At 45.0% G+C, this 15023-nt stretch overlaps 1 protein-coding gene across 1 annotated transcript; it reads left to right on the forward strand.

The window, feature by feature from the left end:
* Positions 1-275: 275 nt before the first annotated feature.
* Positions 276-14671, forward strand: PABPC1 (poly(A) binding protein cytoplasmic 1). The gene is made up of 15 exons (XM_062188170.1): positions 276-955; positions 3773-3966; positions 4169-4284; positions 6046-6185; positions 8194-8288; positions 8590-8727; positions 8920-9015; positions 10621-10893; positions 11071-11161; positions 11676-11786; positions 11870-12024; positions 12826-12910; positions 13109-13239; positions 13742-13835; positions 14223-14671. The coding sequence occupies exons 1-14, from the start codon at positions 763-765 to the stop codon at positions 13832-13834; spliced, it is 1911 nt and encodes a 636-aa protein (XP_062044154.1). The 5' UTR covers positions 276-762; the 3' UTR covers position 13835; positions 14223-14671.
* Positions 14672-15023: the final 352 nt, after the last annotated feature.

The following is a 15023-nucleotide window of genomic DNA, read 5'->3' on the forward strand; positions in this document are numbered from 1 at the left end:
CGCGGGCCCTACGCCGCGAGGCCCCGCCCCCGGCAGCGGCGCGTGCGCAGAGACCCCGCCCCTCCGCCCAGCCCCACCCCCACCCCCGCCGCCGCCACCTCTCTCCCTTCCTCTGCGCTCTTTCCTCCTCCTGCTCTCTTCCCTCCTCCCCCTCGCCGCCTTGACTCCGCCTCCTCCGGCGCTGACGCTCGCGTAGGGCTCTGGCGTCAGACGCGCGGGGCGGGGCGGGTGCGGCGGGGGTATAAGTAGAGGGTGCAGGAGGCGGTGCTTCCCCTTCTCCCCGGCGGTTAGTGCTGAGAGTGCGGAGTGTGTGCTCCGGGCTCGGAACACACATTTATTATTAAAAAAATCCAAAAAAAATCTAAAAAAACCTTTAAAAACCCAAAAAAAAATTTACAAAAAATCCGCGTCTCCCCCCGCCGGAGACTTTTATTTTTTTTTTTTCCTCTTTTATAAAATAACCCGGTGAAGCAGCCGAGACCGACCCGCCCGCCCGCCCGCAGCAGCTCCCAGAAGGAACCGAGAGACCGAGGCCTTCCCCGACACCGCCACCCTCGCTCCCAACCGGCAGCCCGCAGCCAGCGGCAGCGGATCGCCCCGGTTCTGCGGCCGTTGAGTAGTTGCCGATTCCGGTTGAATTTTGTCCCTCTGCGCTTGCCCCCGCTCCCATCCCCCCCGGCGCCGGCCCCCCGGCCCCAGCACTCGCCCTCCTCCTCTCACGGAAAGGTCGCGGCCTGTGGCCCTGCGGGCAGCCGTGCCGAGATGAACCCCAGCGCCCCCAGCTACCCCATGGCCTCGCTCTACGTGGGGGACCTGCACCCCGACGTGACCGAGGCGATGCTCTACGAGAAGTTCAGCCCGGCCGGGCCCATCCTCTCCATCCGGGTCTGCAGGGACATGATCACCCGCCGTTCCCTGGGCTACGCGTATGTGAACTTCCAGCAGCCGGCGGACGGTGAGCGCCGGGCCGGCCGGGCGGGCGGGCGGGCGGGCCAGGCCATGAGGCCCGGGCGGCGGCGGGCGGGCGGCCCCGGGGCGGGGGTGGGACGGCCTGTCACCCACCCGGCGGGGCGACACCCCTGGCCCGCGCGGCCGGCCGCCCCACGCCCCCCGCGTGCCGGGCCACTTCCTCCTCCGCGACCATTTTCTCGGCCTCGGCGGCTCGGAAACTTTGGGGGTGATGACGCGCCGGGCAGGGCGGCTGAGATGTCCGGTCCCTGCCCGGCGCTCCGGCCGCCCGGCCGCAGCCGCGCTCGCCGGCGTGGGCGGAGGCGCTCGCTCCGGCCCGGCGTCCCCAGCCCGGGGAGGAAGTGCAGCTCGGTGCTCGGAAAACACCACGTGTTGAACCCTGGAACCCCGCAGGCCGAGGCCTGTGCCTGCTCCCGGCCCAGTCGCCTGGGGGAGCCACCGGGCCTTAGTTAGGATGAAGTTGGAGGTGGGGAGGAGTGGCGGGGGTCCGGGGCCCCGCGGCTGTGCCGCTCCCTCGGAGACCGCACATGGCCCGGCAGGCTCTCCCCGGGGTGCGGCAGCGTGGTGGGCGGGGGCCTGGGCCCCTCGCGGCCCACTCGATCCCCTCCCTCCCCCGGTTTCGCGGTGCTAGTTAATTGGTTAACCGTTCTCTGTCTCCAAGGGTAGCTTCTGTGGTCTCGGAGGGCTTTTTCTAAAGACTGCTCCGCGATGGTGGTGGTACTTGGTAGGGGGCCCGGCCCGGACCCCTGAGGTGGTTGGAGTTTGTCTTTTATTTTTAGCAGTGGCTCAGACTGTCCTGGAGTCTTGGGGAAAAGTGAGTATTGAGTGCAGACTAACCGAGGTGATGGGCGGGCGGGAACTGCCGCCAGCCTGGTCTTTTTACATTTGTGTTCAAAAACAAAATTTGGAAATCAGGGGGAAAAAAAATCTGAGGCTTGATGGGTTTTCGTGTCTGGCCCGGTGGACTTGCAGAACCAGCTCCTCGTGATATGGCCCGATTTTCTTTCCTCTTCTGAGCTGCTTGGATCCGTGTCAAGTGTTAGAAGATGGGGAGAATTCCTTTTTATTCTAGGGGAAAGGGTCTTCGAGGGTGGCCTTGGCGCTTTGATGTCATTAAGTTCCCCAGCGGGACTGGGGTCAGCCGCCAGTGCTCCCCCGGGTGAAGTGGGTAGCTGTGATTGGGGTGAGCAGGAGGTGACGCGGAGCCCGACGTTGGGAAGCTGCAGTGCAGGCTCCCTGCCCTTTGGCTCTCCAGCCGGAGTTGCGAATGTCACTTCCTGGCAGCCCTCACTCTGGGCACGCGTGTACCTGGAGATCAGAGAGCGGAACTCTGGAGAAGACGTGATTGCGTGCTAGAGACAGAAAATGGCAGCTTGGACGTGGCGGTAGCTCCACGGTGAATGTTTTTAAATCCCCAAGAACAATTGTTTGAATTTCTTGGGACTTGAAAAGTTGGACTTCCGGTTACCGTGGTTACGGTATACTGTGTGATCAGTCCCTCCAAGTTGACTAGTACGGTGACTGCTCAAGAGAAGGTCGCATTTTTCTGTCTTCTATTTCTTTGGTTTCTCGATGTACGGTTTACCATCTTTCCAGATAGATTTTGGAGTGTGTGTGTTTTCCCCTCTGCATTGATGGACTTGTAGAATAGCTTCTGCAAGTGACCAGTATTCAGTTAATGAAAAGAGGCTCAGCAAAGTCAGCTAAAAAAAAAAAAAAAAACCACTAGGGGAGCTGAGTGGGTGTGGTCAACTGATAATGAGCTGACAGCTGTGTATCATCAGTATATTCTAGAAACTGGAACATTCATTTATACAAAGAAGTGCCTGGAAAGTTTGTCCTGTCGATAACTTTACATTTACTTTGGAGTGGAATTTGTGTGTTTCAGGATTTCAATTCGACCGTTTCTCCCTACTTAGGACTTACTCTTTGTACTTAAGGATAGAATTTTCCATTTAGGATCTCAACTTTAAAAAATGTTTCTTTAATGGTATAGGTACACATAATTCAGTCCTTTAGAAACCCTCATTTTTAACTGTAAAATAGGTATTTGAAATTTTCTGGCACTTTCCAGAAGTAACTATAGTAAATTGATTATCAATTGTGAAGAAAACTAAAATGATAAAATTGAGATAAAAATTAATTGTGCGTCAAGAAAGCATTAAAAGTGAGTTGTGAGTATTTTAGAGCTGATATTCAAAAATTCTGTAATGACACAACTAAGCATGTCCAACTTCATCAGTTTTTGAAGGGATTTTCAAACCTTCCTTTGGCTTTGCGTTGTTTTTCCCATGGGAATAGGAAGTTGTGCCATGAGTCACTGAAATGCCCCCCATAATTTAGGAGACTTTGTTTTTTAAGGCTGTTGAATAGTTTTTGTATGATACTGGCAATGATAAGCAATGAAGTGACCGATTCTGGCAGATAGGAAAAATGTAAAATGCTCAAGTCTGGAAACTGCTTTGAGCCTGTCAATAATGTGCAGTTGCCTAGTGTCTTATATTGCTCGTTAAACAGGCTGTGGATGAAGAACCTGGGTTTTAGTTTTACTGGATACAAAAAGGTACCTTTAATGGCAATTAAGGGAAGAGATTGTCTCAGAAAAACGTTAATTAGCAATATGCCGCCTCTGAGTCTATGGGAAACTTGGGGTTTCTGGTATTTGTCTTTTGGCACTCTGGACGGTCAGAGGCTGAGTCCAGCTGTGGGAGCGGGTGCCCAGCCACCACCCCGGTGCCGTAGCTGGTGTGGCCTCCAGTGGCCGCTGAGTGTGGAGTAACCTCTGCTCATGTCCCCTCTGCAGCGGAGCGTGCTTTGGACACCATGAACTTTGATGTGATCAAGGGCAAGCCAGTACGCATCATGTGGTCTCAGCGTGATCCATCCCTTCGCAAAAGTGGAGTAGGCAACATATTCATTAAAAATTTGGACAAATCCATTGATAATAAAGCACTGTATGATACATTTTCTGCTTTTGGTAACATCCTTTCATGTAAGGTAAGCAAACATGAGACGAGTAAACACATTTAGAGTGTTTACCCACTTTTAGTTTAGTCCTTAAAATAGTCATTGCAGTCTGTTAATGAGGGGTGTCTTTACTTCCTAAATACTTAGGTTAAATGGCTGACAGATGATCTCTGAACACTGGAAAAATGTTGATAGCAAGTAATGAAAAGGGGGGTGTTTACTTTTTCCCTAGGTGGTTTGTGATGAAAATGGCTCCAAGGGCTATGGATTTGTACATTTTGAGACGCAGGAGGCTGCTGAAAGAGCTATTGAAAAAATGAATGGGATGCTTCTAAATGATCGCAAAGTGTAAGTATAAAGAGTCGTTTTTGCAGTTCTGTTTATTCTAAGTCCACTCTTTAAAAGATACTGTGCTTTTAATAGGTAGAGTGGAAATAAACTGCATCTTGATAAGAGGTTTCATAATTATCTTTTTCCTCAGTGTAATATACAGATAATGTTGAATTTAGTGCAACTGGTCAGCATTCAGAACAAAAAGAAGCAAGATAAGTTACCAGGGACATAAAACTTTTTCAAGATAGGTGTATTTGAAAACCAGGACTTCGTTCACACTTAACATGAATACTTCCTGATTAGGTTGGTCCATGTCACAGTCGAGGGAACTAAAGCTGAAGTATTAGTTTTGACATGTTAGTAGGAAAGACGAGTTGACTGACTTGACGTAGCAAGTGTTTTTAGCCTCAGTGCCAGTGCGTTTCTCTTAACCATCTGGGGAAATTCAGCTGTAAGGTCACACGATAAGGCCGGAAGTGATCTCTGGGAGTCTGTTGCTGTGTGACCCGCATCACTCTTCAAGGTGTGGGTCCCCCAAGTCTCGTGGGGAGGGCTGTGATCTGTATCGATTCCATAACAGGGGAAAGCCTTTGTCACAGACGTCTCTGAAATCCAGTGTCTTGTAGTGCTCACAGAGGCCAACTCCTAGAAATGGTTCCCCTCTTGAAGTGAGAATACTCACCGCCGTTAGTCCAGGTGGAATGCTGCTGTCTGAAGTCTGACATGCTCCGAGTTGGAAGTGGCGGGTTTTAGTATATTTCAGATTTTTTAATTAGGGGTCCTCTATGCAAGTATCTCAGAATGCAAAAACCTTGGATCTCTGAAGAAATATTTCTGGTTCCTGGCACTTTGGGTAAGGAATACTCAAACCTGTACTCAACAGGTGAAATGCTTGCCAGCTGTGTTTCAGAAAAATAATTAAAAGTGCCTCACACTGGTGAGATCCAGAAAAATGAAGTGATTGAAGCCTTTTGGAAAATAGATTGTATATATATTCCTAAAATGTTTGTGTTACTTTGAATCACAAGGACAAATATAAAGCATATAAGACTAATAACGTGGAAAATGCATGCCGTATTTTCATGGGGATAAAGAAATAAGACAACACATGCATCCATTACTGAATGTATGGGGGAAAAAAATTAAAGGTTTTTATATCATTCTGTTGATAATGCTGCAGTTAACACCAAGCTGTTTTCTGAAGGTACTTCTTAAGTTTTGTGGAATATGGAATTAAAAGATGTTTATTTCACTGCAGAAAAATCTTGAAATCACACAGGTTTTTTTTTTTTTCATAACATGTACTTTCCATAAACTTTGTAGACCCTTAATATGTGGATTTCAGAAATTTTTACACCAGGGTCACTTTCCTATCAACCATGTAAGCGCCCTCATGTCACCAGTTGTAAGTTCTTATCTTAGGAGCTGGCACTGAGGGCTGGAGCCCCTCTGCAGAGCAGTTTCAGGAAGGCTTTGACGTGGGTCCCTTCCCTGGCCCGTTGCATGCTGCTCTCAGGCGGAGTTGCACTTTGACCCGGATGTGCCTCCCGAGGAGAAAGTGCTTACGGAGAGAAATGTTGCATTATTGTGATTGTGCTTCAGAGGCTTGTTCTTTTTAGTTCCTGTGTTCAGTGAAGACCCTGTTTCTGTTTCATAGTAAACGTTTTGTTAGTCTGCAAATTCTTAGTAACGATTTGAATATCAACAGTCTGTTTTAATTGATCGACTTTATTATAAGATAGAACCTGATGTTGTAGTCCTTACATATTTTAATAGATTTGTTGGACGATTTAAGTCTCGTAAAGAACGAGAAGCAGAGCTTGGAGCTAGGGCAAAAGAGTTCACCAATGTTTACATCAAGAATTTTGGGGAAGACATGGATGACGAGCGCCTTAAGGATCTCTTTGGCAAGTTTGGTAATGTGTCTGAATTAAATTTTTATATTCTGTCTCTTCCTTTCTGTATTTCCTTCTGCCTTTCAGATAAACTAATAGATGTTTGCTCTCAAAGTTCTGAATAATTGCTCAATGCTTAGTTGTGACCAATATGTCAGAGAAAAAACTGAGATGCCTTTCATGGAACTTAAAAGTACTTGCAGTTACTTGAAATAAGCTACTGGCTGTTGGACAGACTACAATGTAGCATAAAATAGAGTTTTATCCAGTTAGATTAAAGGTTAATAGTGTTGGATTAGCACAGTAAGGTGTGAGTGAGTAATTAGAACAGATTATAAAAGGTGTTGCTTTTAAGATGCTGGATTTGCACATATTTAGATCTACCCCCTCCAAGTCATGCATTTGCCACAGCCAGCTTACAGTGGTGTGCAGTCTGTAGTTACAGGGGGGAAGGTGAGTCAGTCTCAAAAGCATCATGTTTGAGCCATTTAAACTGACGGTTTTCAAAGGTGAAGCCTTTGCAGTGATAACCTCCTTAGAATGGCCTTCTCAACCAGTGGGATCTTAAAATACTGTTGCCTTGGATTCATACATGATGTCATTTAACTTGAAATTAATCAGCTGTACACCAGCCTGCCTTTGAGGAGTGGTAGAGCAGATCAGTGGTTTGCTTAAGCCCCCTTAACCTTCTGTTAATAGAGATGGCGTGTGTGTCTGTGTGTGTGAGAGAGAACTACCAGAGCAAAGAATAAGAAAATGTATTGCCAGCCTGCATTGAACATATGCTCCTTTGAACAAAAAAATATTTTGCACAAAGATAAATCATTTAAGGCAGAAAATGAGTGACTTGTTTTACCTCTTACTCCAGATTGGTTTGAGCCCCGCCTTTTGTGTTTCAGCTGGTCTTCCTCCTTAGTCTTTCTTCAGTGAGGCTCTTTCTAAGGTTGATGCTCACTTAACCTGGATGAGTAATGCTATGTGAGTTGACCACCGCGTATGTAGACACGTCAGATATTTTCACTTTGTCTTGCAAGGTGGAGATTAGAAGATTAGAAATAGGCCAGGAGTACATAAGAAAGTCTCTATTCTCACACATCCTCCAAATTCTCTGATTAAATTATTGATAATCTTGATTTCCTCCACATGGCCTGAGATTTACGTGTGTGTGTGTATGTTTGTGTGTGTGTGTGTATACACCTGCCTCTCCCGTTTTGAGTTTCCCTCTTCTCAGAAAGGGAAGGGGGAACCTGTCTTAGGAAGCCCACCTGCTTCAGGTGACTGAGCTGTGTCTGAATGGAGGGCCAGCCATGTACGCCCTCCACTCCCCTGTTGAAGATCAGCTGGGTGAGCGCTTAAGGAATTAATACTTCCACTATCAAATCAGATTTTTGGCTAAGAAGAACTGTTAGGCTAAGAGTAAAACATCCTGTCTTAAAAGAAACATACAGGGGCCGGCACTGTGGCGTAGCAGGTAAAGCCACTGCCTGCAGTGCCGGCATTCCATATGGGCGCTGGTTCAAGTCCCGGCTGCTCCACTTCGATCCAGCTCTCTGCTATGGCCTGGGAAAGCAATAGAAGAAGATGGCCCAATTCCTTGGGCCCCTGTACCCACATGTGAGTCCTGGAAGGACCCCCTGGTTCCTGGTGTCAGATCAGCACAGCTCTGGCCATTGGCAGCCAATTGGGGAGTGAACCAGCAGATGGAAGATCTCTCCTTCTCTCTTCCTCTCCCTCTCTCTCTTCTCTCTCTGTGTAACTCTGACTTTTAGGTAAATCTGTAAAAAAAAAAAAAAAAAATACATTATTTAATTGAAGGAAGACTTTAGAGAATAGGAATTGCTTGCTTTCTTAATGGAAATAAAGAGCCTTAGAAGAGATTTTTCCTAGGGATCAATTTCTGAAGTCTTAGGTATTTTTCTTTTAATTCCATTTCCCTCCTACCATGGCTTTGCTTTTTGTATGTTGAAAGTTGACAACTAAATATTGTGTGGAATATCTGAATTATTAAAAAAAACCTTATTTTTTTCAGGACCTGCCTTAAGTGTGAAAGTAATGACTGATGAAAGTGGAAAATCCAAAGGATTTGGATTTGTAAGCTTTGAGAGGCACGAAGATGCACAGAAAGTAAGACTTAAGGGTACTAATTCAATGTAATGTGACCACCTCTGCGGTGAGGAGGGGGTATATAGCTGAGTTGCTCTGGTATTGAAATTTCTGTGCATACCAATGGCTGTTTTATATGTTCTTGTGTTGTTTTTAGTGATTTACACTTAAAGCATTGGGTTTTTGAGAATGTAAATTGGGATCCTACATTGGGGATGAGTTTTTTATATAAGTTTAACATGAACAAGTTTCTCTTACTGTTAACGAAGTTAACTTCTACGTTACAAGTTACTAATTAAGATTTTGTTGTGATTTCTGCAAGGCTGTGGATGAGATGAATGGAAAGGAGCTCAATGGAAAACAAATTTACGTTGGTCGAGCTCAGAAAAAAGTGGAACGCCAGACGGAACTTAAGCGCAAATTTGAGCAGATGAAGCAAGATAGGATCACCAGATACCAGGTTCAGTTTTAATTGAACAAGCAAAATAAGACAGGGATGAGGAAACCTATTTTACATGCATTTCAGTTACTGCAAGGTAACTGGAGGGTTTGAGAGGGGGAAGGAGAAGAAACATGGGGTGAAATAAGTATGTGTAGGTGCAACTGTGGTTTCCCTTATACTTCTTCTACAGTTGTCCTTTCTTTTTATTAGGGTGTTAACCTTTATGTGAAAAATCTTGACGACGGTATTGATGATGAGCGGCTCCGAAAAGAGTTTTCTCCATTTGGTACAATCACTAGTGCTAAGGTAAAATGACATGATAGCACACTTTGGAGCATTTGGGAGGGAAAATCTGTATGTGGAGAGATCTCAATGTAGCACGGGTGTGAGTGGGTAGCCAGCAGTTCCCTTCCAGATCAGTAGCAGATCTTTTCATTTTCCTAGAAAAATTTTGCTTCATTAGTTTAAAAACTGAAGCTCACATTTGAAGTGGGACTTGTAGGATGATGGCCTGTTTTCTGCAGTCGGTGAGTTCTGAACTCACATACAGAAGGCTGCAGGGGGCCACCTGGCAGCTGAAATTCTTGCTTGGGGAGCCGGCATCCTGTATTGCATTGCCTGGGTTCGAGTCTGCCACTGCACTTTGATCCACTTCCTGCTAATGCAGATGATGGCTCAAGTACTTGGGTCCTTGCCATCGAGTGGGAACCCAGATGGAGTTCTGAGCTGGCTTCAGCCTGAACCAGCTATTGAGGGCATTTGGGAAGTCAATCCATTTTTCTCTCTCCCCTCGCCTGCCCCATTTGCTTTCTTCGAATAAGGTGAAAGTAAGTTATTTTTTGAAGACTGCACTTGGTGACCATAGTTACTGATCCTCATGTGATATGTGTACTTCTAGAGTCTGTTGAACTAGTTATTTTACTGGCTAAAAAAAGAAATTTATTAGGGGATAATTGTTACTACAGTTTGTGTATACAACTCATTCTAGGTAGTCAGATCCCACCCCTTGTCCCCTAACGATAGTAAAGATAGAGATTATATTTCCTTCTCACAGTCAAATCAGAAACTAGTCCAAATCCTGAACTTTTGATTTAGGAACTTCTGCTCTAGATGTCTGTGTCCTGTGTCCGTTGGCCAAAAGGCCTTCTGCATACACATAATTTTGCTGGGGTAGGGGAAAGCAGTAAAGGGACAATCACAGCCACTAATCTGGACTGACCCCGTCTGTGGTCTTTTCTACTGAGCTTTCCCTGGCAACCCATAGACCAAGGGAGCTTCTGTGATGGTGAGGAAATGTTTTAGGTGAGGTCGCATACAGTTAAAAATGCAAATGCTGTGTTGGAGCATTTTCTGAGAGTACTTGCAGTGTTAAGGGAAAGGGAATTCATTCCTGAGTGTCCATGTAGTCCCTGAGTCGTTTAAATGGACCATTGTGCATCTGTTTTATTTTGAACGGATGACGCGTGCATGTTTTTAAGGGAGAACTCTTATTACATTAAGTCCTATGTGGATTATAACACTCAGGTGAGAAGGTTAGCAAGAATTTATTCTAGAGGAGGTCTAGTTTGACTTGCCAGAATAAAATTTCAGATTTTTACAGTGAACGTCAGTTTAGTAGATCTTGAATGTATTTAGATATTTAAAATTTAAACTTAATTGCCTTTCCAAATTAGCTATCTTGAAAAGTTGACTGTTTACCTCGTTCCTTCCTTTGGCTTTCTTGCTTGGCTAAGATAATATTTAATGTGTGGCTTGTCCTTAGTATTGGAACGTTAAGGGGCAATTTTGAATACAAGGTGATCACAGCATTAGCTGGGCTTAGGTATTCGATTCAGCAACTGGTGTTCACCATAAGTGGTAATACTGATTGTGCCATTGCATTAACTTTACATTTTTCTTCTCTCTTACTAGGTTATGATGGAGGGTGGTCGAAGCAAAGGGTTTGGTTTTGTATGTTTCTCCTCCCCAGAAGAAGCCACTAAAGCAGTTACAGAAATGAACGGTAGAATTGTGGCCACCAAGCCCTTGTATGTAGCTTTAGCTCAGCGCAAGGAGGAGCGCCAGGCTCACCTCACTAACCAGTACATGCAGAGAATGGCGAGTGTGCGAGCTGTGCCCAACCCCGTGATCAACCCTTACCAGCCAGCACCTCCTTCAGGTTACTTCATGGCAGCTATCCCACAGGTGGGTTTTAGGAGGAACCGGAGTTTCAGGAGAGTCGTTTCCTGGGGGTGGTGCCCCCAGAATAGGAAAGGCACAAGATGCCAATAGGAGGGGAAATGGTGATTCAGTTGGGTAAGCACTTGTCGCGTTGTTTGCCTTTCCTCTAAGCCTGACACACCTTTGCCTGTCTTTCTGCAGACTCAGAACCGTGCTGCATACTATCCTCCTAGCCAAATCGCTCAACTCAGACCAAGTCCTCGCTGGACTGCTCAGGGTGCCAGACCTCATCGTAAGCCGCTGGGTTGGGTTGGGTTGGGTTGCGTTTGCTTTTTTTGGGGGGGTGGGGAGGTGTTTGTTTGTTTAATGGATGTTCATTTTGGGGATTCTAGCATTTATTAAAGGCGCCCACAAATGCCTCACCATTCCTGTCATAATTAAACAGGAATGTCTGCTGGTTTTGGTTTTTCCTATTATGAAAGTTGGGGGAATAGATCCAGTTCTTAGTTTCCTATTGGGTTATTCAGTAGCTTTAAAAGATCTAATTGTGTGTCTTCACCTAGGAGTGTTGAGGTTCTGGCAGTCGTGCCTTGCCCCTTAGAGAACAGGGCTGCCTTGTAGGAACACCTGGGCTTTGAGGAAGGATACATTGTTTGAGGTTTACTAAGTACTTGCTTCCTAGTCTGAAAACAGCAGCTGTGAAACTTAGCCTTTAAATGTTAGTACAAACCCAGCTCAGAAAATACAGCCTGAACATTGACTCCGTGAGTTGTCTCAGTTCACGTCTGTTCTGTCTCTAAACGTAGCATTCCAAAATATGCCCGGTGCTATCCGCCCAGCCGCTCCTAGACCACCATTTAGCACTATGAGACCAGCTTCTTCACAGGTTCCACGGGTCATGTCCACACAGCGTGTTGGTGAGTCTTAGCCCTTCCTGTACCAGTTGATCTCTAATTCGAGGTAGCAGGGTAAAAATAACAAGAATGTTCTTCTCCTGTAGCTAACACATCGACACAGACAATGGGCCCACGTCCTGCAGCTGCTGCTGCTGCAGCCACTCCTGCTGTCCGCACCGTTCCACAGTACAAATACGCTGCAGGCGTTCGCAATCCTCAGCAACATCTCAATGCACAGCCACAGGTTACCATGCAGCAGGTGTGTGGAGTCCCGTGACAGGCCTTGGTTGTGTAGGCAGCCGTGGAGGGGAGGTCAGGCTATCGGAACATCTTGCTAGTTGCTGATAGGATCTAAAAAGGAACTAAAGGAATTAAACAAGACTAGAGGAATTAGACTAAAGGAATTAGATAAGCAGCCAGCAGTGTCCAACCTGAGTTACTTGCACGTGGTTTGAGATGTTTGTTTGGGATAGTTGTAAGGAAGAAATGAAAGAAAGTTTTGGGGTTTTTTTTGTTTGTTTGTTTAAATTTATTTGAGAGGCAGAATAACAGAGGGAGAGATAGAGGTCTTCCATCTAATTGTTTGTTCCCCAATGGCTGCAACAGCCAGAGCTGGGTTGATCCAAAGCCAGGAGCTTCTTCTGAGTCTCCCACGTGGGTGCAGGGGCCCAAGCACTTGAGCCATCCTCCACTGATTTCCCAGGCTATTAGCAGGGAGCTGGCTGCTCCACCCCATATGGGATGCTGGCACCACAGAGGCTTAACCTGTTACGCCACAATGCCTGCCTCAAGAGTTTTATGTTGGACTGTGAGATTGAGATTGAACTCATTTTGTTCTAACCCTGGTACCAAAACCCATCATAGAGATGGGACTATAAGGAATACCTGGGTAAAAAAGTGATAGCTATCAAATGTGGTTATGTCTGTTGAGCATTTGATATTAATTAGGTTTCTTAGTCTGTATTTCTCATCAGTCACTCTAGTGGTTGTCCGCTGATGACTTTGATTTTGCTATTGCCTCTGTATGTAAAGCTTAAGACTCTTTCTGTATTATGTCTAGCCTGCTGTTCATGTACAAGGTCAGGAACCTTTGACTGCTTCCATGTTGGCATCTGCCCCCCCTCAAGAGCAAAAGCAAATGTTGGGTAAGTGTGTTTGTCCCACCTTCTCAGCGACAGACTGGAAGGACAAGGATCACTTCGGCATCCTTTACAGTTAAAACTAATGGGGTAGTGGGATTTGAATTGGCTTAAACCTAAGTGCCATTAAATTCTTAATTGTAGCTTTTTTTTTTTTTTTTTAACTTTTATTTAATGAATACTTTTGAACGTTTGTATTCCTAGGTGAACGGCTGTTCCCTCTTATCCAAGCCATGCACCCTACTCTTGCTGGTAAAATCACCGGCATGTTGTTGGAGATCGATAATTCAGAACTTCTTCATATGCTTGAGTCTCCGGAGTCTCTCCGTTCGAAAGTAATTTACATTTATCATTTGTCTAGTTGCTTCTTTTATTATGCATTTCACAGCTTTTTATGGGAACTTAACTCTACAGAGTGTTTACATAGTGCTTTGTGTAAGCCATGCGCGGTGCTAAGAGCTTTGTAAATATTAATTGTAAATACATAACCTGGGCTGCTCATTATCCCCCATTTAATGTAGATAGGGAAACTGAATCATAGCAAGGCTGAATAAGCTGCCCAGTGCTCACCAAGCTAGTGAGTGGCAGAACATCATTCAGGTCCAGTCAGCATCTGTGTTCATCACTGCTCTGCTATTAGCGAAAGGAGGAAAAATTCACTGCTGGTCAGCCTTCTTGCCCCCCCCCCCTTTTTTTTTTTTTTGCCAAGAAGCACAGGGGGTTCCATAGTGAGCTGACTTCAGAACAGGCCGTTCCACACTGATCCAGGGGAAGGCTTGACCGCTCTGCAGTGTGTCTCCTTAGGCCTGTTCTCTGCCCGTGTGTTTCCCTCCGTAGGTGGATGAAGCTGTAGCTGTACTACAAGCCCACCAAGCTAAAGAGGCTGCCCAGAAAGCAGTGAACAGTGCCACCGGCGTTCCCGCTGTTTAGAGTGAGTGTGGTCCTCCCCCCTCCCCCCTGCTGGCTTATGTTTAAACTTTGTTTCTTTCATCTTTTCTTAAAAGTTAGTGGAGTATATTTTGAAACATACTTAGGAAAAATGTCTTTATAGGTAATTGAAATGTATTGTTAATTCGCAGAGAAGTAGAAATACAGATACAGAGAAATGAAAGGAGATCTTGCTCTTGGATTGACTGGAATTGTTTGTCACAGCCTTGTCTTAGCTGCTCTGTAAGGGGCTGGCTCTTGTAGTTCAGACCTTTCAGTAGTGGATGTCGGCTCCAGTACTTCGTTGCTGTTTCCCTAAATAGCTTTGGTTTTTTAACTGCTAGTGCTGCTGTAGGTTTTATTTATTCAAGATTTTTTTTTACATTTACAGATTGATCAGGGACCACGAAAAGAAACTCGTGCTTCACCGAAGAAAAATATCTAAACATCGAAAAACTTAAATATTATGGAAAAAAAACATTGCAAAATATAAAATAAATAAAAAAAAAAGGAAAGGAAACTTTGAACCTTATGTACCGAGCAAATGCCAGGTCTAGCAAGCATAATGCTAGTCCTAGATTACTTATTGATTTAAAAACAACAAAAAAACCACAAAAAAATAGTAAAATATAAAAACAAATTAATGTTTTATAGACCCTGGAAAAAAGAATTTTCAGCAAAGTACAAAAATTTAAAGCATTCCTTTCTTTAATTTTGTAATTCTTTACTGTGGAATAGCTCAGAATGTCAGCTCTGTTTTAGGGAACAGAATTGATAACTGAGCGAGGAAACGTAATTTGGATTATAAAATTCTTGCTTTAATAAAAATTCCTTAAACAGTGTGTGGTTCTTTTTTTTTTTTTTTTCTCATGGAATAGCTTAACGGTACTGAGCTGGAAGTAGCTGGCAGTCTTTTCCATGAAAAAAATGTAAGATATAAAGATTTTAGTTTTGTGTAAAAAGGGCACAGGAGACAGTTCCTCTAATGTGTTTTCTGGGCTCAGATTTCCATATGAATTGGACCAACAATACTTGTTAAATAATCCTAACATTTCATATACAAAACTGACAACCATTAAGTTTTGAAATCAGGCCAGTTGATGACTGGGAGTTTTTAGCTAGATCATTAGTTGAAACTCTTAAGTGATATAAGAGAAAAAACAACTACAGTATTGGGAAAACAGATACTGTT

Source organism: Lepus europaeus, chromosome 4 (assembly GCF_033115175.1).
Source record: "Lepus europaeus isolate LE1 chromosome 4, mLepTim1.pri, whole genome shotgun sequence".
Lineage (NCBI taxonomy): Eukaryota > Metazoa > Chordata > Mammalia > Lagomorpha > Leporidae > Lepus > Lepus europaeus.